We start from the raw sequence: 24311 nt of genomic DNA on the forward strand, positions 1-24311 counted from the left end.
GATCTGATTTTTACAAGTATATTACACATCATGATTCCGAAAGGGCAACTCCACATGCAGGAAAGAACGTGCTTGTCTTGCACAAACCTGAAACACATGCCAATCGTAACAGTGAAACTATTAAAGGAGAGCTTTTACCCAGTAGCCCCCAGCAAAAAAAACGACTTGCCTCCCTTGAGGATGCTCACATTTACACACCAATAAGAGACTTAACGTAACATTTCAACTGGGTTTGACATTACCAAGCCATTCTACAACCACATTGTGGAATTTGTATTTTTTAAGTTCTCATGACCAAGGTACCCAGCATTTCACTTCAGGGAGGGAAGGAAATTGTTCCAAAAGACAACAACTAATTACTACAGCACATCAAGGGTCTTCCTCTACAAGATGAAGCAAGTTGGTGACACATTCTGCAAGAGACTTCATACAAGAGCATGCTGGACAACCAACTGTTCACATGGGATCCAAGTCCTTCAGAGAAAGCCATCAATTACAGCTCTTTATGAAGGACAGCAAATGGAACAGTTTACTTGCAGTTATTTCTAAAACAGGATTTAATAAAGATTCTTTCTTTATCAGTTGAGCTTTACACTTTCCCTGTGTAAGGTCCGTAACAGTTGCAGCCAGGCATCCCAGCTGGCTGGATTTAGGTTTCATCTCTCACACACTAAGTCAGAAGTGTGTTTTGCAGTTGGAACAAAACCATTTGCAATAAACACTGAATGGCAAAGAGCAAATTTAATCACCCAATCCAGATGAAAAAATCATAATGCTGTAAATAATATGATGTAAAGTCACGGTGAATAGGAATTATGTTGACCTACATCAGAAGTCAGCCAAAAAGCTTCAGCTTTCAATCTGCTCCAATAAAGCTGAGACACTTCACTCCTAAGTGCAGTTTCCACTGTAGTCCCCTGATTTGCCTGAAATTACAGATGTCATTTTGAATGGAAATATTACATCCAAAATGTCATTAGTAATATACATCCTAATTTCTTTCCTTATTTTGGTTGTCTAAAACCACACCACTATTCACACCTCTCTGGTTTTATACAATGGGACAAGATTTTCAAGGTCACATCAAAAATAAGTAATAGATACAAGGGCTCAAATCTACAATAATTATTTTCTTGGCTTGAGTTTCAAATTTGCTTTTCTAAACGACAAGTACCAGAACAAACAGGTTTCAGAAATGCTTTTAAATTGGTTTATTTTCTCAACAAAACATGCTCTGCAATAAGAGCCTGCAACTAGAGAGGAAGATGCAGGTCCAGAAGGTAGTATCCCTTCACCAGGGAGGTATGCCAGAGAGCACTGCTGATGGCCCCACATCCACCTCCAACCTGGGAGTCAAGGAAGCCTGGGGGATGACCTGGCTCCACTGAAGTGCTCTCAGTTTTCAGATGTCCTCTACAGGCAACCCAAGAAATTTGACATAGCCAACTGCTTCCCAGCAGGGAATCCCAGAAACAGTACAGTCCTGACCACTGTGTGTTCAAAGTCTTCCAGCTTCTTCATCTGACAACCGTATCAAGGACCTCAGAAGTCCTAGCGTTCAGCTGCAGCTCTTGAATGCCCAGAGACACAGAGCCTGGGAATAACCCTGCCTTTGATTCATGTTTCAGCAGTTTTCCACTGCTGATTAAATGTATCCATCTCAGGGAATAAATATACTGTTCAAAATCAAATTGTGGCACTGAAAAAGAAATTCTGATGAGCCCTATTCTGTAGAATGCAATTATATTTCTGCATTTTACCATTAGCTCAAAGACATCAAAATTATTATATCTCACACTACTCTTCCCCTTCCAGGCCCACCCACATACACATTTTGCTGAACAAGTAAGACAGCAAAAGCATGCATGAAGTAGCTCTGCATGTTGATCCAAATTACCTTAGGATCACAGAGTGATCCTAAAAAACATAATGCTTAAATCCAAGAACAAATAATTCCTGTTGCCTTGTGAAAAATCAGATCTGCTATATTAACATCAATTCTAACTTCAACATACCAGACAAAATCCATTAATTCTCAAATAATAAAAAATAAATTTAAAAAAATCTGTGTAACAACTTTGCACTCATATTTTATATGTATTTGTACAGTGGGATGAAAGGACCAGCATTTCTTTAAAAGAACACGAACATCTGGTTAGACTACACACTGAGGTGTCCTTGGATAAAGCTGTTTTAAGCTATTCACACATGGTGATCTTCAAGGTCTTTTCCAACCTAGATGATTCTGTGATTCAGTGATGACAGAACTCCAGTTCCTGGTGTTGCTAAAATTCTAAAGGCAGCTATTTGGTAAGGACAGATGGAGCCCAGAGTGGCTCAAACGCAGCTGACTGCCTGCAGAGTCACTGCAGTTTATGATCAACAGAGGAGTAAGTATATACACAGGTTTCTATAAACTTGGTTACCCAAGAGACTCGATTGGCATCTCCAAGGCTAATGGTCCCTCAGGTATTCCATATGCCATTTTACAGTCTTAAGTGTTTTTTTCCCCTCCTGTGTCCCCCACTATACACTGGGAGGACAGCTTGTTGCCAATACACACAACAGACTTGTAACATTCAAAGGCAAAAGCTCTTAGCCTCAAACTAGTGCACAAAAGCTGATATGGCAGAACCTCTCTCCTTCTCTTCCTCCTCCATTTCTAGCAGGCACATCTTACTGTCTTCTACTGAAAAATAACAGAAATTACAAACACTTTTGCCTAGCACAGGTATCCAAGGATGTAAAAGCACATTCTACACACACACTTATTTAGCCTCAAAACTTCTCTAGGAAACAGTACTGGTTTCCTCGTCCTTGCCATTAGCAACACAACAGAACAAAGGGAAACATTTTATTTATCTGTTATTCCCCCACATCACCTTCAGTATGCTGGGCAACCTTAACATCACTTTGTCTCCAGATGATTTTTCTACCATCTGTAAAATGGGAATAACTATGACGCAAACATTAGAGACAAAAAGCACTTGATAAATATCGTGGTATCAGATGTTTACTGAAAACACCAAATAGTCCCATGAGACTTTAAAAAAAAAAAAAAAACACCACCAACCCTGCCAAGGTAACAAAGCACAATTAGAATACCGAAAGTCAAAAAAATAATACTAGCATCGTGTTTCAAGGCCTCCACTACACAGCCCTAACAAACATTTAAACTGTACACATGGTTACTAGATGCCTAAACAGCAGTCTGTCCCTCAGACACAGCAAGAGTGACATACTAAATATTGTACTTCAAACATCAGAAAGGAATTTGGGAACTTCAGGCTTTCCCCTTTGCCCTGTTTCAGGCCTGTTCACTGAAAGAGGAGCTGAATCCCACAGAGGCTTGCTCTGACACTTCCCCCCCGATGCCTCCTGTCCCAGAGGGGCTGGTAGGTCAGGTTAGCAGTCAGGGTCTGATGCAGGTTCCTATGCCTCCCACTTCATTACAGCAACAGGAATGAGACCGCCAGATACAAAAGACTCATGCCAGGTACTGCTATTGCCTCCAGTTTCTTTATTAAAACCCACTGAACAACGCTTACCACTGCCTGGATCAAACAGTCTCCTACTTACTCAATTACTATTTCATTTCCCATCTGGAATAACAGCTGCAAAAAGGCCTTTTTAAAGCAATATTGATCCCTCAAAGATGCAAACCAACTGCACCTGTCTTACACTGAAGTGTCAAAATACCTTCCTCAAAAAAAAAAAAAAAAAGACTGCGAGTGAGTTTCCATAGGTCATATGCAGCACAACAGAGCTACAGTTTCATGAATCCCAAAGATGGTTTAAACCAAGCTAACAGAAATACCCTCACACTGCCTCTGTTCCTGCCTCAAACAAGGAACCACACGGGAAAGGCAAGCGAAAAGGAACTGATGGCAGAGGCTGGCAGGCATGGGCAGCCTGGTTACCATGTCTCGGAAAAAGTGCTCAGGTCAGAAGCTTAACTTTAATCTAAGTCTCTGTCTTCAGCAGCAGAGCACTGTATGTTTTCGTATCAGTATCTATTATAAGTACTAATCATGCTTCTTGTAGGAAAGAATCAATCGGATTTGAAAGAGTTAGAGATTAATAAAGTGATAAAATGTACACTCTGGAGGTGACACTGGAGCTCAAATCAATTTTGCTTTCAACTCATAGACAGGCAATCATTTCTACTTTAGCGAGTTGTAACAGTACCACAACAATCTCATGCAGGTCTATATACTAACGTTTGCACATGCACTGCACTAAAAAGAATTCCTTCCTTCTTCACAGGTCAACAACTTGAAATACTTAACTCTGCACCTCCTGAAAAGGGAAACCTCTGATATTTGCTTTATTATTTGTAAAACCAACTTCTCCAAACTTAAATGCCAAAAAATAACTGAAAATGCATCTTAATTCTTCTTTCTCTTGCTGTTTCCCATAGTGATCACAACATCTCCAACCTCACAATTTTACTGCTTGCCACTTTCACAGCTACATTCATGGCAAAAACAAGTAAATAAGTAAAAAAGAAGTTTCTGATACAATGTGTCACAGTGACTAACAATTTGAAATGCACTTCAAATAACAAGTGAGGCTCTGAAAGTAAAGTAGAAAAAGTTCTTTAAATTCAGTGGACAGAGATATGAGAATGCATATTAATATTCATATCTAGCTCAATTTAAGGAGCCTTACATTCCTTTAAATATATACATCAGTCTATAAAACCTGCCTTAAACATGTATTCAGGTTACGAAAACCCAAGTACACTTCAGGACTGTTCTTGGTCAGGAGTTGACCCAAAGCTAAGCCATTACATCACAGATTCCCTATAGCTCCTGTAGGTCCATATGCCCCTACGTTACCTCTGAGCCTCTGCGCCCCCAACAGATGTCCCAAAGTGAGCAGACATTCATCTCCAGGACTCGTGAACATGCTGAGCTTGAAGACTGTGTCCTGGGTAAATTTGCAGCTGTATTATTTATACTTTCATTTGAACATTACGTAAGACAGACCTTCCAAAAATATTTCCATGAACAAGATGAAAAACAAAACACGCCAGCACAACTTCCCCTGTCCCTCAGGACAGTTTCAGAGCAAGGACATGAACCTAGGACACACACCCTCAAAGTGACCATACTAGAAATACTGAAATGAAGATCGGTCTTAGAAATTTCTGTCTAGGATCTTAAAGAAAACAAAGCAAAGACACTTTTTCCATTTAAAAAGGCCCCATTTGGGGGAGGAAAAAAAACCAGTGTTATCCAGTTAAAGGCATACAGTCAGATTTCTCAGCCATAATGGTATGTCTACTAGAGGTTCAGACATTATTAATAAACTCTTACATGCTGCAGCTGGATGTAGAACAGATATCCAAACAGCTGACATGATGTCCATTGCAAAAGTGGAAGATTATAGATTTTTAACTGAGGAAATTACATTTCTTTCATGCATTGCTTATTTCCCCCTATCCCTAAAGATCCTACCTTTGTGATTTACTGCAGTTTGGAACGATTTAATTGTGTTCATTTATTTTATTCAGATACAGCTGCGGTTTCCCTTTTGGGAAAGGAGTCTAGCTTTAATATTTAAGTATCAACTCAATATTTTAATTGTTTTAATTATACATGAACTCATTTTAAACGAGTGTAATAGGTAAAAATTCGAGTGTTTAAATAAGTTCAATATTTAAACCCTGTCAGGTTGAGGTCACTAAAAAAACCCCAAACCTCTAGCAGATTATTTCCTTTCTTGTTCTTCTCTATGCATCTCCCTTCCTCCCCACCAGCAAACAAAATGTCTAAATGCTGCCAGCTGGCTCCCAGATAGGTCTGTCTAACTGCAGTGCCACTTTCTGTCTAGAGGAGAGGGAACCGAGGCTGAGAGTCTGGTAACGAGGTGCACAGACTACCGGTGCTTCACAGTTTACTTGCTGATAGTCCCCCAAGACCTGACTGAGCGCAGGAGCCTGGCTCCTTGCTTCCCGCTGATCCAAACTGAACAGATGGAGAGCAGCCGTGAACCTGTGAGCAGGCACTAGCGTATGCAAGAGGGACTGTACATTCCTGCACTGATGACAGCTTAGAACAATGGTGATTCCAACTTTTTTTGTTTGCTGGAGCTGTGAATAACAACATCTTCTGGGAACAGTAAGAGATGCACTGATCAGTGTTGCCAAGCTCCCATTTCCTCTATGTCTGCACATTATTTGCAGGAAACAAAAGCTGAAAGCCTCTTTTGCATCACCCATATCTCAGAAATTGTGAGGGCTCGTAGCCATGAGTTTTACATCTCTTCAGGCGCAAACAAAAAGCAAATGGCAACTGTGAGTGCTCATCCTGCAGCTCCTCCGGGGGCCCACTCCAGCAGGAGCAACAGACTTTTAAGAGTGAGGATCCTCTAGGATATCCCACTCCAGGCACAAATCCATGCATCACCTCTGAAGTACAAACACCTCTGCTTCCATGTATGTCATGGTTTCCATGGCCAAAGTGATAAGGCAACAATACAGAAGACGGAGCTTCACAGAAGGGAACAGAGGGAAATCCTAGGCTAGAGCAGTGACAACTAGAAGGAAAATGAAGGTTTCCTGAAACATCTAGAGCAGATCACAGGAAGTTGTTGCACAACATTTAAAAGGCACCAAATAAAGCCACTCGTTTTTAATGATTGTGTTAAAGCACTACATCCCAACCACTGCTGCATCAATGAGAGAATTTAAGACAATTTGGCTATGCCCATACACAGCAAGGTATGCCACTAAGTCAAACCTTTTCACTCCCAAGCCAGCTGGATGCAGGTGGAGGGGGAATCAGAGATGCACTTGCTCCTCTGGCATATGACTGCCTTTTGGGTGGTCCGAAGATAAAGAGGAGGAGAAGGAAAGCCAGAATCCCAGAGCACATCCATTTGACACACACAGAGGAGAAGACATAAAACTCTGGCTCTGTAGCTTGGAGGACATACCAGTGCCAGGCCTGAGCCAGTTAAGCCCTGTTAACCTGCAGAAAGACTACTACCAGCTCTGCAGCCAGCAACCTCATAGAAACCTTGGGGATGTCTGCCCATGCTCCTCCACACAAGGTTGGTATGCCCTCTGGAGCTCCAGCATGCTGAGATAGCGTATTTCAGCTCAGCAAATAAATACAGCAACAATAAATGGCATCAATTATTCACTAATGAAATTATGTCTAGTAAGTCAAACAGAAACTATAATCTGAAAAATCTTTTGCTTAAAAAATGCAATGATTGTTTAATTGGTTTTATATTCCCTGCTATGATTATTCAAAGTACTATATACAAAGGGGTTAGGAAAAGAAGTCACTTAATCAGATGAAAAGGATATCACCTAGCAGCTCCTACATCCTCAATTTATTTGTATAACCTCCACCTGTAAAATACCCTTTCTAGGATATTGCTAAGGCTGCAGTCCCAGCATTAGCTATTTGCTCAGTTTTACTTCTTAAAGAAGCCAAAAAGGATGACCTGCAGCTTTCAAAAAACCTTCTTAATATTAGGAAATGCCTGTGAAACTTAAGTCAACATTACATTCACACAGATGCTTGAGGCAAACTGTTCCCACCACAAACAGCAATCATTACTCTGTAGACATGACAGATTTCTTCTGGAGCATCTGGAAGTTGCTGCCTGTAAAGAAGAATCTGACTAGCATAATTAAATTAGCTCACCCATTTTAATTATTTTGGCACCACATCTCAAGCGAGCAGCAGCCAAACAAATTTGTCTTACTACAAGTTTCTGTGTCATTTTTGCAGCATTGCAAGATACTCTAAAACCTATCTGTAGCCCTCACATGCATTCCTGTTTGTCTTCTCCAAATGGAAATATGGACACCTGGATCTGTAACAAAGGGCAAGTAAAGGACATGAGACAAATCTCTTTCAGATCTGTTTTGTTCTTTCCTCCCACGAGGACTGTTTCTTCAGCAAACTTTAATTCTGTGCTTGCAACTGGAGCATCATTTCATCACTTTGCTTGACATCTTATATCCTCCACTCCTGACCTCCCTTTAATGACTCTTGCCTATTGTCCAGTCCCTATATACTGTCTGCATTTGCTGTCTGGAGTTCTCGTCCTCAACTTTCTCCCCTTGGGTTTTCGTTCCTTGGCTTTGAAAGAATATTTCCCTACCAGTCTCTGAAGATCTGTTCTCTTTAATAATAATGCCCTTCTGGACATTCTGCCCCTCTTTTGACTGCCTCAGTTTTAGTGATGCCTTTGCATTACCTGAAGACAACACCACATCTTCTCATTGCTCCAGCCCAAGTCCTCTTCAACTCAGCTCTCTTTAGATTCTCCCTACCCCTTAAACAAGATATATTCTATTATGTGATATTACATACACGCTAGTCAACTTCATAATTACTCTTGTACTTAACACTAATCACAATTCTGGCCATTCACACAATAGTTCTATGTATTACTTGGAAAAATGCCAGTCTACATAAGTCAGCAAAGACACCAATACCCTGATTTTGCTGGTTTATTGCCCTAGTAGCCCAAATCTGTCTTCATCATCGGTGTCAGCACTTTCCATGCACTGCTTCACACAGCTCTACATAACTGTCTGCACAATTTCCCTTCCCTTTTTAAGGATGCTCACTAGCTTAGACGTCTCCATACCAATAGCCAGCTAGACCAAAGACTTCGACATCCATCCAGAACACTGCTGCAGAGATCCTGTCCACAGAGTGTCATTTGGTCACCCCAACCACTCCCCTCTGCACCAGCTCTCATCTGCAGCTAGAACAGTCTTCCTGCTTCCAGACATCCTACTGTTTACACTGCAGTGCAGCTGCCCACAATAACCATTAAATTACCTTCCCCTTCCCACTTTCCTTTATCAAGACATCAGTAAAGAAAGAAAAAAAAAAAGACCCTGAGCTCCAGTACCAACACACTACTGTCACCCTATCAAGCAACGTGGTCTCATTGCTTCTTCATGCATTTGCCTGGCTGCATCCATCCACTATCTCTGATCTTCTACTTAAACAATAGAAATAGTTAAAAGTTCAGAAGCCTCCAGAGCATCTGTCCCTTCACAACATACAACATTTAGCAAAGGCCCAAGCAATCAAATAACAGTCCTTCATATCTAAAGACCTCTTTCAGAAAGGGAGTCAAATTATCAGTTTTGCTCCAAGTGCTGAAATCACAGAAACAGAAAATGTATTTCACACACAATGTAGTGGAAAAAGCAAAAACCAGAAATCAATAGTTTGCTCCACACAGCAACCTAAAAGTCAGCATGTATGACAGAATGAATATTGAAGGTGAAAACCAACTACATGATCACATACTTACAAAGAAGGTATAATTTTACTTTCTGTGCATTTTTCCCTTTCGTCTTATACTCAACATATACCAACTCAATCAAATGAAAAGAAAAAGAACCAGCTATTCACTAGTGGGTTATATTTAGCAATAGGCAGTCTAACATATTAAGGCATTTTTCCCACCAGTACTCAACCTGAATTGATACTGTCAACAGCTGCCAATAACACAAGACATTCTGCAAAGTCAAAGAAAGCCGGTTTTTAAAAATATATATATATAAAATTAAAGGTAAACTACCAGCTGAATTATGCTATAACCACAGTCATGTTACTTCTACAGGTGTGTACTTCTGATAAAGGAAATGCAAAGGCCCTTCCCTGCAGCCAGGTGGTGTTGCCTGGCATCAGTGAATCAAGGCTGCTCAATGATACAGATTATGGATCTCATAGGGGTTCCCATCCAGGCCAGTAATAGCAGTTTTGAAATACAGGAACACCATTGCCCTTAGCAGAGTTTAGATCAAGCTCCACTGTAGCCAAATCCCAATACACCCATGACTGCTCTCACAGGGCAAACAGGACTCAGGGCACAATAACCACAACAAAGGCTGCAGACTACTTTGATTTAGCAACATCCATTTATACTTTCTAGCCCAGCAGGAAGAATTCAGTCTAGCATCTGGTGGTTCCCAAAGTAACACTTCCTAGCCTCAGATGTGACATTGAATTCTTTATAATAGATGGACCAATAACTTTTCTCCTCCATTCTCAAGAAATGCAGAAATTAAACTTAAAACTGGCCACACCAACTAAAGTCAGTAATTTCAGTTTGTACCTGCACTGCTAAAAGTGTTGGCTGAAGACATTGAGGACAGTAAGATCAATGGAAGCCCTCACATTTATATGTATAGCACACAACTAGTGGGAAAAAATGAGTAAGTTAACATGCAAGTTTAAAAGTACATTTATCCTGCATCAGGTACCTGCCCACATACACAAGGCTCTAGCAGACTAACAGCACTATGCAACACTGCAGCTAACCTACCTGTCTGCCCAAAGTCCTTCCAAACTCCCAGCTTACTTGAGAAAGGCAAGCAGTCTCATGAAGTCATTCCCTTCGAGGAGGGAGAGCTGCATGGACTAGAAATCACTTCAGGCTCTAATATAGATGAAACATTATCCAGATAAACTGTCTATCTGGAAGGAGACACTCTAACACTTCTTTAAAGTGTGCTTTTATTATTAGTGAGTTTCAAAAGCAGGTGTAAACATAAACCAACTCCCACTCCCTTCCACTGTCAGAATAATCAGGGATTATCTACCCAGAAAAGCTCTTCCCAGTTAACCCTACATATGATCACACATACGGCTGGCATGACTTTTTGGAAGATGCCCTCTCTTACAAAAAAAATAAAAACATCCAAACTTAGAAGTCACCACAAACCACAATCACGGTTAAGAAAATCCCTTAGTATGAGTAAAAGATGGGATGTTAAAACAATGCCAAAGTCATTATTACCTTTGTGGGTTTTCAACCAGATCAACCTTTCAACCTTTTTTCTTTTCTTTTTTCTTTTTTAAGAAAACATAAGGAGACTTTCAAATAGCTTAAAGTCACATCAACAGAACATTATGAAGAGAAAATTCATCCTGTAACATCTGGTAAGCAAACCATCTTGGTTACGACTTTTTTTTTTCAGAAGAGAACAAGACGTATATATGCAAAACAAAAAGCAGCCGTTTAAAATGCTTGATTGCATGAGCACTAGGTCCAGATTCAAAAGTAAAAATATTTTTCTGTGACTTACCAGAATTTCTCTTTGACACGAGCTTCAAATTCATGCTGACTACAGTACAGATCACAAGAACCAAGAGAACAAGAGGCTTCATCTTTCACTTTCTGTGACAGCTGAAATGCAAACATAGTATGAAGTCTGAATCACAGCTCTTCACTACAACAAAGCAGCAGCTACAGTTAAACATTTCTCAAAGAACTATTACAGGGCAATGGCTTAATCTAGTGACTTCTGGATTTATTTTTATGCAGAGGTACGAAAACATAATGGTTCAAAGTAACCGTCTATGAATAATTTATTAGTATCACACAAAAGGTTTGGGTTTTTTTAAATGACACTTTGAAAATATTATTTTCCTTAAAAACACACAAGACAACTGTTTATTTGAAACACTATGGGCAGATTTCTGTATGTTATTTAAGGGGGAGACCCTGATGGTAATGATTAGTTTTGTCTCATACAAACAGGCCACATGCTTAAGAAAACTTCACATTGTTCAGGAAAAGAGAGAGTAGGCTGTTCATGCAATTTCTTGTAGCAACTTTATTGTCACACTGGTGACCTTATAAAAGCTCCTACAATGAATTAATGCTATTCCAGAGATTTCTGCTATAAAATGCAGTAGAGACAGGTTAACAGAATTCAGAAATCAATGATTGCAGGTCTTGCGATTCTTATTAAAAAGATAAAATTAGTCTATCCTGTGAACTTTACTACCTACTTTAGATTATGTACTTTAAAAAAAAGAAAAAAGTCTACTTTAAAATTGTCTTTTTAATTTTGTGTAATTACTGGAACTAATACTGTTTTCATTTACAAGTACGAGGTCACTCAAGAAAACATACCAAGAGCAAACTGAGGCTCCTTATCTACACTTAAAAACAGGTAGAACAAATCTGAACTCCATAAAGCCTGTCTCTCTATATATATATATCTATCTCTCTCTCTCTCAATGAGAGAGAAACACTTAATTATAAGCTAGAGTGCTCAAACATATGCTTAGCTTGAAGTCACAGGCCTTTAAGTGGCTTGATATATTTAGACTCCAGGAATTCATCTCCATATCATATACAGACTTTAGATCAGGACCCTTATTCTCAGATAAAGGAGGGCAGTCATCTAAACCACTATGAAATTATTCTTTGTGCCAAAAGATTCAGCAAACATTTTATAGCAGTTTCTTTTAAACAGAAATGCACAAAACTACCTGCATTAGTTGCTAAAACAAAGGCCAACGAAACAGAATCATTCCTTAAACGCTGTACCACATCTGTCCACCCAGCCCGCTCAGAGGCACCCTCAACTCTGGGACCAGCCCAGACCCCTGCAGCTCTGAACATTTGCTCAACGTGATAAACCAGCAAGAGGGTGCAATGTCCTGTGTTCACTGAAAATTATTCAGTTTAAATTGAGTTTATTACATCAAATATTCTTCCCTTGTAATTTTACTACCAGCCCACTGTTGTGTGAAGAAAATGTAAGGAACCCTGTATAATCTTTTACATGATGGCAATTATGCTGCTATTCAATTATTTCAAAATTACCACTTACAATTGAAGTCTTCCCCCTCTCACCTTACCGAACTGCGAGCTATAAATAGGCACTGGATCTCCCCCCACCCCGAATTCTATGTTCCCATGGGCACTTTATGCCTATTGATTCCCCACAGTAAAAGTGCTAAAGGAGTTTTCAAGGAATAATACATTGCTGAAGGCTGTCTGACAGTGGTTAATGGCAGAATTAGTATTCACTCTTCCTTAACCTCTCCTTGGAGTACCCAAATCCTGAAACAAGCAAGGCCATCTTGACAAGAGAGCTTAAAGAAAAGTAATTGAACTAAATCTTTTGACAGATAATTGTAATGATGATGTTATGCTAGACTGATTTTCAAGTGTAGCTTTGCAAATTACTTTCTCCACTTTCCTCCCTTCAGTTATTACAGCTGAAGTATGTAACTCCTAGGTCTTTTTTCATGTGGGTCCCTCCATCCCCACCCTAGATGAGCTATGCTGCATTAAATACACTTAAAAATTCAAAGCAAGTTCTGCCGGCCAACATTAATGCTAAAGATAGGGGAAAAAACTTGGTTCTGTCAGCATCGATAGGAATTTTGCTTTTTGAAGCCCTGCCTCACCAAGGCAGTCAGTCTCTGTACCTACAAAAATCAGGAAAATACAGCAGGAAAAGGACAAGAAACTACTTCACCACACAGTCATTCACAGCCTAGCCCAGAGCCTCAGCCTGTCACATCTGACTCAACCCCACTGAAGCTGGCATGAAAATACACATCAGAGTTTGAGGTGTCATCTTCACCATCCTAGACATCCAACCAGAAGAAAGTAGGATCAGTCACACCAGTGTGACCAGTGGGTCAGCTGGTCACTGTCCTGAAGTAGTAGACAGCTATAGACAAGGCCATTCAAACAGCCATATCGCAGATAATTTTTTTTAAACTACAATTTGACAAAGAACACAAGTTACAGTATAAGATGTATTTCCCCCAGAAGGTGGCCAAGCAGCCAGAAGAGGGAATGTTTTATGTGTCCAGGACAAAGTCTCTAAATTTGCTTAGGAGATTTCTGGGCCTGAGCCTGCCAAGACTCCCCTCATATCTCCCAATGGGACCAGCCTCAACTCCCTCCTCCGGGCCATTCACTCACCTATCAAGCAGTGGGTTGGACTAGGGACCCAAGACAATCCTGTGCCAGACCTGCTAGCGCTTCTGGAAATAAACGAATGGGAGAGGGCTAGTAGGTCTATGATCTGATGAAGAACACAGATAAAACTGTGTTAGCTTGAAGAGATATGAGATGGGATAAATCAGTTAACATTCCATACCGTTTTTCCATTACCAAGGCATTTTCCTCCAAACAGGGCCAATTTTGTCATTTGACAAACTTTCCCTTCACAGGCACCAAGTAGCTTTTCCCTGAGGAGCTACTTACTCTGATGCTGCCAACTCCAAGCAGCTGTGAGTAGGGGCTCACAGCTGTAACAGGATCATAGTAGTATACTGGATACACCTCACGAGAGGGGGACCAAGTTTAGGACCATTCCCAGAAGAGTGAAGAAGACATCTTATTTAATAAGGATACAGAAATACCAATTACAGCTAATTTGCCCAAGATCACCAAGAGGAGGGAAGAGAGACACAGAATAAAGTGTTGTTGAGAAGGCTGAAAGAATCACTAAACTAGTTAATCTAGCCCTTGCTGTGACCTGCCAGGTTGCATTTGTATCGAGGTAAGTAAAGGGCAGTTGCTACCATTAGAAGGAAAAATGTAGAAGCAACGTGTGACAACTTTATTCTCAATCATTCCACTGCTAACAAGGCCACCTCTTCCCTTCTCACACTGTTTGATGCTACAGACCACAGACTTCAGGCAGTTTTCCCAGTTTGCTGTAAGCACGCAGCAACTACAAGGGGACCAGGCTGTAATGCAGCACAAATTCTGTTCTAACAGAAACCCTGACTCCCATATGCTGCCTAATGCCCTTCACCTCCATTAGTCCTTTCTTCTGAGTCCTCAAAAAACGGGGCTTGGGAAATTGTGTCCCATTCTCTTCATATACTGCTTGCTGTCCTTCCAGCACCAACTTCAGTCCGCACAGAGTCCCAGACTCAAAAGAATTTCAAGTGACAAGGTTAGAAGGAAGCACTTAGAAACAAGAAAGAAACTGGAGCATTAATATTCTCCACAAAACCCAGCACTGAGATTTCCAAGTTCCTGATTTAACTATAATTTAGTTTTGCTCTTCTACCATGAGCTTTGTTTACACAAGTGTTCCTTTTTAAGAGAAATCAAGAAAATAAAAGTGGTACATGTGTGCACTCAGGTACACGTCTGTGCACTGACTGAGATTTGCTGACACACCATAAGGTTCTGGTTTCTCCACAGAAGCTGCAATGCAGAAGGTGCTCATTAAAAACAGCAGCCCACCTCTTTAGTGATCTCAAATCATCAGGTTTGTTGCTCAGAAATCTCATGGAAATAAATTACGGTTTTCACCACACACACAAAGAATGAAATGGCAATGGTAATGCTTTTGCTGTCTTTACAGTATGCTAGATGGTGACTTTGTTCATTTCTTTTCACACCATTTCCCCACTCCACTTTTTAAGGCTTTGAATTTTAATATGAACTCTCTCTCAGGTCTTCTGCCAACACACCACCCTTTGAGCTGGTTTTTACTGCAAGATTTTCAGTCTATATAATATGCTGGATGGAAGCAATCCATAACGGGCACCAGTCCCTTTTTGTTGATACTTCAAACACAAACAAAAAAACATTTAAGATCAGAGATGCGTGCTAGTTCAAATAACGTATTTTCAGCTCTACTTGGGTCATGCAGCACTCTTCACTCTGTTGCTCAATGAGCATCTAAGAATATTTCATTTTGCCTAATTCACTGTGCATCTTCACCATCATAACCAGCCACTTAAGTTGTCTAAATACACAATGAATGTTAATTCTACAAGGCAGTGTGCATCCAGCATGCATCTTACTGGATTCGAGCCTCCATTGGCTCAGGTCCTTAACTAAATTCACATCTGGCTAATTCTCCTTGTTCAGCTGAAATCCTACAAGAAATCTAAAACTGAGGTAAGCATGGAGGGAACCTGACAGTGCTTGTCTTGTGCTAACTGAAAGTAACCAGCAACAAGGAGACAACATCTAAAATGTCTGGGATTATTACTGGCTCAATAGTGTATCAGCTGCATGATAGCAACACACAAGGAAAGACCAAGGTATTGTCCTGAGGAAGCAAAGGGACACAACTAAATACACTGAGCACCTGACAAGGTCACAACACCAATCTGTAATGATTCCTCCAAAGGCTGAGTGTCTGGGTGCAAAAGAAAAGGAACTGTAAAACTCACAGATCTTTTGTGATGTGAAGGGGGTAAACTCAGAATCTTATGAGTTGTTTCAGAAGAAACAAACAGCACCATTCCTTAGGTGTTAACACTGAGGTTTGCTTGAAAGATTCCAATGCTTCCATTAAAAAGTTAAATATCTTCCAAATGGCAACCACAGAAGATACCAAGAGCAGTATCTTAGAGCTTCAAAAGGCATCTTATAGTATAACACCAAAACAAAAAAATTGGGCTTCAGTGGCAGGCACAAAAGAAAAATACTGTGGATGGTCTCTACACAATAACTTCTCCCCTTCTGGATACATTTCACGAGTAGAAGTGATTTTAGTCATGTTAAAGCAACAATCAGACTCAACACTATGAGCAAACTGCTGGTTTGCCCTGTAGAGAGAAAAACCTGCAAGCGGTAACACAAGAACCTTTTCCTGCAAGAACTTTCCAATCCAATAGCTGCTTAAAATAGGGCTCGTTTATGGCAAAAAATGAAGAGCAGGAAATGGAAAAATCCCCTGAAATATTCCAAATACAGATAAAGACTCCAATATCTACAGAATCAAAATGCCAACCAGAAGGGTTAGCAATGAGCATACAATACAGGCACTCATCTAAATCTCTACTAAGAAAATTCAACAAAAACCTGAGCAGCCCATCTTAAGAGCTTCATGAACCAAAAGAACTAGAACTACTCAGCACTGATTAGCAGCACATCAAGTACTATCAGCTCACACCACACACTGACCTCGATTCCCAAAGCAACTCACTCACACAGAATTCAAGTTCATTATATCTTCAAATTGGATTTTAAATCCCTGAATCACACTCCTCCCTTATTGCAGCAACTCCTGAACTTGGAAATGCAGAAAACAACTGTAAGGAGGCACAAGAACAACAACAAAGGAGCAGGACAGTTAGCTATTATTTTTTAAGCCTCATGCCCAGCTGCACCATCAATGATGTACTGATTCAGCACTACCCTGGATTCTACAGAGAACTATTGTTCTAGCCTTAACTTTGCAATATTCTAACTACACATCCCAGGATATATGGAAATGCTTCTCCAGTATCACAGCTTTTAAATTTGAGTAGTCCAGGCCTTTTATAGACATTCAAAGTGAAATACGTGTTGTGGGAGAAGGATTACGGCTGTACTGCAAGCCCTCATGGTTTATGAGGTCAAAATAATGGATCTATTAATTTACAGCCTTTTTTTCCCCTAGAGTAGGAGCTATTAATATTCTACATATATTTACTTCTGCAGATTGTGGTTTAATCAATACAGTACTTGAGGCAACATGAAGTACCGTAGGCAGTGTAAAGACTGTCAGACCCAGAGAGTTTAGGTTTAGAGAGCAGGGCTTAGCCTCTTACCACTTTGCAGAAGTACTTAAAAGATTACAGAAAAGCCAGCTGGGGGAGAGAAGAAAATGTGAACATGGCCTACACTTGGAAAACTAAACATGTACACTTGTACTGGAGAAAGGGGAGTGATTTTAAGAATCAGCTTAAATCAACCTAAGTCCTAGAACTGACGCAGTTACAGCAAGACAGTTCCCAAAGCAGAGTAAGCTGCAGCACTAATCACAGCCACCCGAGGAGAAAGAGGAGCCCCATCCACAGATGACCACATATGCTTCCCAGGGCCAAGGCGGCTGCTGGGCTCTGTTCCAGAAGGGCAGACTTCTCCTAGGCTGAGATGAACTCGGAGGCTACTCTCTCAGACCCAGCCCAGCCAGTCTGCCCTCGGCTGCAGAGAAGCTCTGCTCAGGAAAAAAGGACTTTGAACCCTGCTTTTCAGCTCTCCAAGGGAAAAAATAGCAAGTTCCTGATAAGAACTCTTAGGCTTTGGAGTTGCTGCTAAACCCTGTAAATTCTGGAAAACCCATGGCTTCACCTGACTCCAGCTCTTCAGTCACTAACACCACTGCTCAGGTCGTGGCCTTTTTCTCCTAAGTGCTTTAGACGATCTTGCCAGCGATCACAGGCCTCCTCTACAGAATCTCAACCACCAAAGAGGAAAACATTTCAGATTAAAAGAGATGAGAAAAGTCCATTCTCACCCACACCAATTTCAAAACTCACTCGCTGCTCTTACATCAATAAGGAAGCCTGTCCAATTCACAGCAGCCTACACAAGAGCATTATTAAGCCAAAAGATTAGATGCTTTACTTCTTTCATACTCATACCAACCTTGCTCCCCAAGCAGCTTTTGTAGAAAAGCTATTAAAAATGGAGAGACAGACAGTTCAAAGAGAGGTCTCAATCCTGAAAGATAGCATATCCCTCCTCTTCCCCCCCACACTGCTTCTCTCATTCCCCTTGCGTTCCTCAAGGCTCATTACAGAGGTGCTCAGCACAAAACAGAACTAGATTTTAGACTGGGCTGCCATCTGCATGCTGAAACGTTCCCTGCTTTTATAGAGAAACTGCTTTTACAGCGTCTTAAAACAGTTCTCTTTCCAGGACAACATAGAAGATGCACTGCAGTCATTACAAGTGCCAGCCGTATTGACTTTATATCTGCTCCCATATACATTCATACCTCTGCAATATTTACACAATAACAATATTTGCACTATTCATGGCAAACCCAGTCCACATTCACTCCTGCACATTAATGAAACAAGCAGCGAGAGAACACAACTCTGCATGCGATGTGCTTAGAATTTCATTCCTTGATCTCCTTCATGGCCACATGCTTCCCTAACTAATACATGAAGCTCAAAGACGACAGAATTAACAGAAAAAGGTGACATACCAGCTGTTACGCTTCTTATAAAACACTCCTCCAGTTTTCCACTTAGAAAACACAGTTCCAGAGAACCGAGACAGGGCACTCTGCTCTGCCATCAGGAAAGGCAAGTTGCTTTCACTGTACTCGGCACCATCTCACAGTACCTTAATGTGATCAACATATTCCTGATGAGGAATTTTTTTCCCTTACATAACCAGAGGCTAGCCTTTACCTATATGCATTTTGCCAGGTTTGTCTGGGTGAAAATAAGAATTTAATTAAGTAAGCAAACAAACAAACTCCCCAGAGTTTGAGAATGATGAGGAACTGCTTATAGAACATCACTTCCACATATTTTGTGGAAATCTTGTAAACAATGGGGCTCTGCTCTGATGCAGGCCAAAATAAAATTATGTATTTTATGTGCCCTGGAATTGCTCTGCCAAACAGACATCCTTGTTAATTTAACTGTTACATAAAGCAGTGGGAAGAGGGGTGGAAGGAACTCTCTTCCTGTAGTGCTTTTGGGGTGCAAAGGGGCTGGAAAGGAAAGGATTAGCCAAACAACCCCTGCAGAAGTTTCTAACACACAGTCTCTCTCCCACCAGCTTTGCCACTGAACACATCACACCCCTCAGTCCTCCACCAATTCCAAGGGGGGCTTACCTAGGCCAAGTACCAGATGCCGGAGGAAACCCTGACCATCAAAGCTAGCAAAAAGATTCTCATTATTTTCAGCAAGGGCAAGATCTCTTCCTTTTTTGTCTTCTTTTCAAGGCTGTTTAAAGGAAGATTTATTTTTAGTTAGACACCTCAAAAAGCAAATGGCCTCTTAAAGTGCCTCTTATTTTGTGATACAGTTTAAATGTTCACTTCCCTTTCCAGCACTAAAGACCTCCTGATAAATAGCTCAGACTCACATTGTTTGAGGAAGGCTTAGAAACGGAGAGCAGACATGGTTTCCCATACAGCCCTTTAAGGCTGTTTAATAGTTGTTCACGATTTAGCATCCCTTGATATTTTCAGCTTGAGCCTTAGTTTGAAGTGAGAGATTACTCAGAGCCCAAATGTTTTGGAGAACAAGAAAAGTCCATACATTATAAATGCTTTATTCGTACTTCTTATTGTGACTACAAATTCTCAGCCCTTTCCCTCAGACACACAGGTCAACAGTCCCAGCCCCAGCTGTCCCTGGCAGCTTCCCACCTCCGCCAGCCTCCAGCCAGCAGGGATGCACAGGGCACAGACATGCTCCTTGGGACTTTTTCTCCACCTCCGGTCCCACAAGTGCATCTCAACTCAGGACATAGAAAATTTGAACCAAACAGCCTTTCTCTTCCCAATGCCACATAAAAGACACTGTTCTCTGTAGCTTTAACCAGATCATTGTAACACGTACCCTTCTCTCCCCAGGAAACAGTTGCGGACAGTCAGAATATGGATTACCCTACCTATGCAAAGAAACCAAATCCCTTTACAGACCCATCCCAGCCAGAGAGCCTCACCTGGATGCTCCTGCCATCTCCAAGCAGGCAGAGCATCCCAAGGGGTATGGGACTCACGTGGTGTCCCCATTTCCTCCCCAGTGCTCTCCAGCAGCATATCTGCCTCTCTGCTGGGCTCCTCACATACTGCCTCCATACACAAGCTGCCTGTTACTTCCGCAGGGAACTGAAGGCAGTTCCTACACCTCCAGACACACACACCCTTAGACCCTCCACGGCTCGAGCTTATCGTACGGTGGCAAGGCACAACACCCATGAGATCCCGAGCCCAGCAAACGTGCTCCTACCTGTCTCCGCTTCCTCGCTCCTCTGCAGCCTTCTCTGGGCTTACGGCTGTGAAGTCCAGCTTCTTCTGAGGCCCAGGCCTCCAACCTCCACCAAACCAGGAAACCTCCTCTTCCCTCTCCCACACCGCCAGTCCCTCCCTGATCAGAAGTGAACTGTGCCACAAGAACAGCCCTTCTGCTGAGCTCACCTTCTCCCCACCAGCCTATGAATCCCTCCTGACCCTCTCAGGCTCTTTTTTGATCTGACTTCTGTTTGGAGAGTAGCCAGTCGCCCCACACTGGTTTCCAACAGCTTCAGCTACTGCGCTGCTTCAAAGTGCAGCCACTACACTGGCAGCCCTGGCAATTAAAAGGCTTTCCATCGCTCTGCTCTGCGAGTTCTGACAAAGCTGGCTGACGCCACATATGCAGAGGGGCTCCAGCAATTGTGTGAATCCACTAAAATTGACTAAAGTTGGCTAAGTGCATTAATGTGGCACACCTGGTCTTTTTTTTTACCTCTTGTGCAAGCAAATCTTCTTCCACTCTCCCTCCCCCCCCCCTACATTTTACTGCTAAAGCATCAATCACTAAACAATTTGAAGACAAACCTCCTAAGAGCTTCCAGGTACTGTGAAAGTAAAGGGTGGTCTGCAGAAAACTCTTGTAGCCTTACAAATGGAACAACCAAAGATTCATCTCTCTCTCCTGTGCTCACCTGCAGCCCAAGCAGGGGGGTGAGTATAAGGAAGTCTTGCTATCAGCTAATGCCCCTGCACGTTCCCAACTGACCACCCCTCCCTGGTACCCAGCAGCAGGCCAGAAGCGCACGCACACCCACACACGCACGGTACGTGCTTTCCGACATCCCTGGTCACCGGCTCTAGTTCAGCAAAGGAAGGTCCCCCCTCGTAGACTCGGATCTGGAGCACGCTGGAGGTGCAAGCTGCTGCCTAGCAACACAAGCACTCTGCAGGGAGGTCGGAACACAGCCCCGTCCTCCCGCTGTAAGAGGTCTCCTATGCACAGAGAAACACCCTCGGCAGGATGCGATCCTTAGTAATTTCTTGGAAAGCCATCCTGCACATCACTAATTACAACCCCGGCTTAACCACAGATTTGCCAAATCCTGAAGAGCACTGCCTGTGCCTTGATGAACAGCCAGAAGTCTTCACTTCTCACGTTGGCTGTGCGTGCATTACACCCCAGTGGTTTACGGAGCCCAGAATCCCAAATCCCAGCCTGTCGCTCCATCTCCCCCTCAGCCACTTGTCTACTGCAAAACAAGAACTTGAGACTCTGTCAGACAGCTTCCTCCTCGGGCTCACCTCCTGCCTCTGGTCTGGCAGGAGCAAAGCCCTTAGCCACCATCTCCTCCTCCAAGCTGGCCCACTCCTACCTGGGGAGGGAAGCCCCTTGCCACGTGCTGCACAGAAGCAGGGCAGGCAGTCACCGCTCTCACAGCCGAGATATCTGACAGATACCACAGACCGCCAGGCAGCCGCACAGTGTTATCCCTGCTAAGAAATAAAGTCCCCTTTTAAGCACCGACAGCAAGCGTTTGGGGCCAGTGCCTCTCGGGCACGAATGCTGCCACACTCACACAACGCCTGGGCACCCTCAAACAGCCCTTCCCCACCACCCCTCCCCACTCCTGCGCAGGCAGCAGCTCACCCCGCCTCGCACCCACCTCTAACAATTCTCAGAAAACCCTCAAAACTAGATGCACCCTGACAGTAATAGCGTAACAGCCGCAAACCCCACACACACTCTACAAGTGTGATTTTTTTTAAATAATCAGGATAAAAAGAAGAGAGTATAAACACTGCAAAGGAGCACGAGAAAGTGCCAGTTCCTGCCAGGATGGGTTTTTCCTCACATAGGTACAAGCCTAAGCGTGGGGGTCAGCCCAACAGGAGCAGAGGTTGCCCAAAGCACACAGACCTTACCGTAACTTTGAGAAACTGCAGCTTACAGCATTTTCCACCAGAAACTTTAGGTTCTTTGAATCTTGGCAGAGACAGCAATCCAGAGTCAGGCTCTTCAAAAACAGCCGCTTAATCAACCGCTTGAGAGAGGTTTCATGCCCTTTAGCAGGTTTCCATCAGACCCCAAAGGAACCTAGAGAAGCCTTATTACCACAAAACTTTCGGAGACACCGAGAGCGTTCTGAGCCGCCCCTCGTTCCGGACACCATCGCCGAACCTCAGAGCAGCCTCCGAAGAACCGGCACTTTTTCAACACGTTCCACCAAGCTGCAGCATCCTAAAAAACGAGTCCTCGCGTGGTTTTATTTCAAATCCCCGGCAGTACCGCTTTTCCCGGGAAGCCCCACGCGCGTTCGCGGCGCTGAGAGCCCCTCGATGCTAACCAAGCCCTCCCTTCGCGAGAGAAAAACACTTCTGGCGCCTCCACCGCCGCGGGGCCCGATCCGGGGAACAGCGGAGCCGCCGCGCCAAAACGGACGGTCCCGGCCGCCGTCCCGGCCCCCAGCAGCCGCTCTCCGAGGAGCCCGGCGGGCGCACCGGGAGCTGCGCGACCCGCGCGGCGGCGGGGCGGCCCCCGGAGGGCGGGGGGGCGGCCGCCCGGGACGGGACGGTCCGCAGCTGCGGAGCGGGGTTCCTGCCCGGAGCCCCTCAGGAGCGCCCCGGCAAAGCGGCGGCCCCGGGCTCCCCCCGCCCTTCCCGGGGCTGAGGGAGGGAGGCGGCAGCAGCCGCCCCGCAGCCCCGTCCCGCACCCGGCGGGGGCGGCACCGAGGGGACACTCGTTACACCCGAACTTTTTTTTTTTTCTGAGGGAAGATTTTTCAAAAAAAGAAGAAACCGCCGCGAGAAGCGCTGCGCGGCAGGGCTCACCTCCTCGGCGGCTCCCCTCTAGGACTCCATGCCGCCGCGGACCCGTCCGAGCTCGGCGGGCCCCCGCCGCGGAGGCAGCGGCAGCTGCGTGCGTGCGGCAGCCGGTACCGTTCCGGGGGCGGCGCGGGCCGCCCGTCTACGCGGAGCGCGGCTGCCCGCCGCCGCGGAGGAGCGGGCGCTGTCCCCCCGTCGAGCCGCGGGGAGCGGAGCGGAGCGGAGCGGAGCGGGACAGCGCTACCCCCGCGCCGCCGCCGTCGGCCCCGCACGCGGCAGGTGCGCCCGCCCGCCCCGCGCAGCGAGACGCCGCAGCGCCCCCTGGCGGCCGCGCCGCGCCGCTGCCCGGCCCCGCGGCCCCCAGCCGGGCCCCGGGGCCTCCCCGCCCCGGGCCCCGCTGCGGCAACCGGCCACCCCTAATGCCCCGTCAAGCCCAGACGGGGAAGGGGCCGCCGGCACCAGAAAGGGAGCCGTAGGGCCGCGCACAGCGGCAGAAACGTCCCAGAAACGTCCCGAGGAAGCGTCGGCAAAGGGCTGTAGGAAGGGTAAATCGGCGCCGTCAAACCTGGACTTGCAAGGCTCAGATCAGAAAAGGCGGCACTGAACCAGCCCCGGGCAGGGCCCGCCTGCAGCCGCCACGCGTGGGCACCCCTCGGGGCCGCCCGCCCCCCCGCACCGCTCGGGCGCTGCTCTGGCCTCCCGCACAACTCGCATCAGTTCGGTTTCAGCGGAGAGAAAACCCCCGCTGCCGGGGGTTGCAGCGTTTGCGCTAAACCAGGAGAAGCCGCTTTCAAACCCCCTGCACGTTTCCGTGCTGTCATTAGCAGCAGTTAACCAGACTGCCTTGAACTGGACCAGGTTAAGTTTCTCCTCCCTAACTCTGCTTCTGACATGGCACATCCATGCTTTCTACAGCACGGTAGTGTTATTTTTAGTTTCCCTCTGCTGCTTTTTATTCGCTTTTAAATATCTTAGAATAGCTCCATGAAGAATATAATCTCCTTCTGCATTT

The 24311-nt window shown here is 44.1% G+C and overlaps 1 protein-coding gene across 2 annotated transcripts in view; it reads right to left on the reverse strand.

Moving 5' to 3' along the window:
- IL1RAPL2 (interleukin 1 receptor accessory protein like 2) overlaps nt 1-23504 on the reverse strand; it is a 392967-nt gene extending 369463 nt beyond the window's left edge. For both annotated transcript variants that reach the window (XM_074834976.1, XM_074834975.1), the window contains exons 1-2: nt 23306-23504; nt 11081-11181 (exon numbers count right to left, since the gene is read on the reverse strand). In XM_074834976.1, coding sequence (XP_074691077.1) covers nt 11081-11162 — 82 coding nt within the window. In that variant the 5' untranslated portion in view covers nt 11163-11181; nt 23306-23504. The remainder of the gene's footprint in view (nt 1-11080; nt 11182-23305) is intronic.
- Nucleotides 23505-24311: the final 807 nt, after the last annotated feature.

This window comes from Strix aluco, chromosome 10 (assembly GCF_031877795.1).
Source record: "Strix aluco isolate bStrAlu1 chromosome 10, bStrAlu1.hap1, whole genome shotgun sequence".
In the NCBI taxonomy this organism is placed as follows: Eukaryota; Metazoa; Chordata; class Aves; order Strigiformes; family Strigidae; genus Strix; species Strix aluco.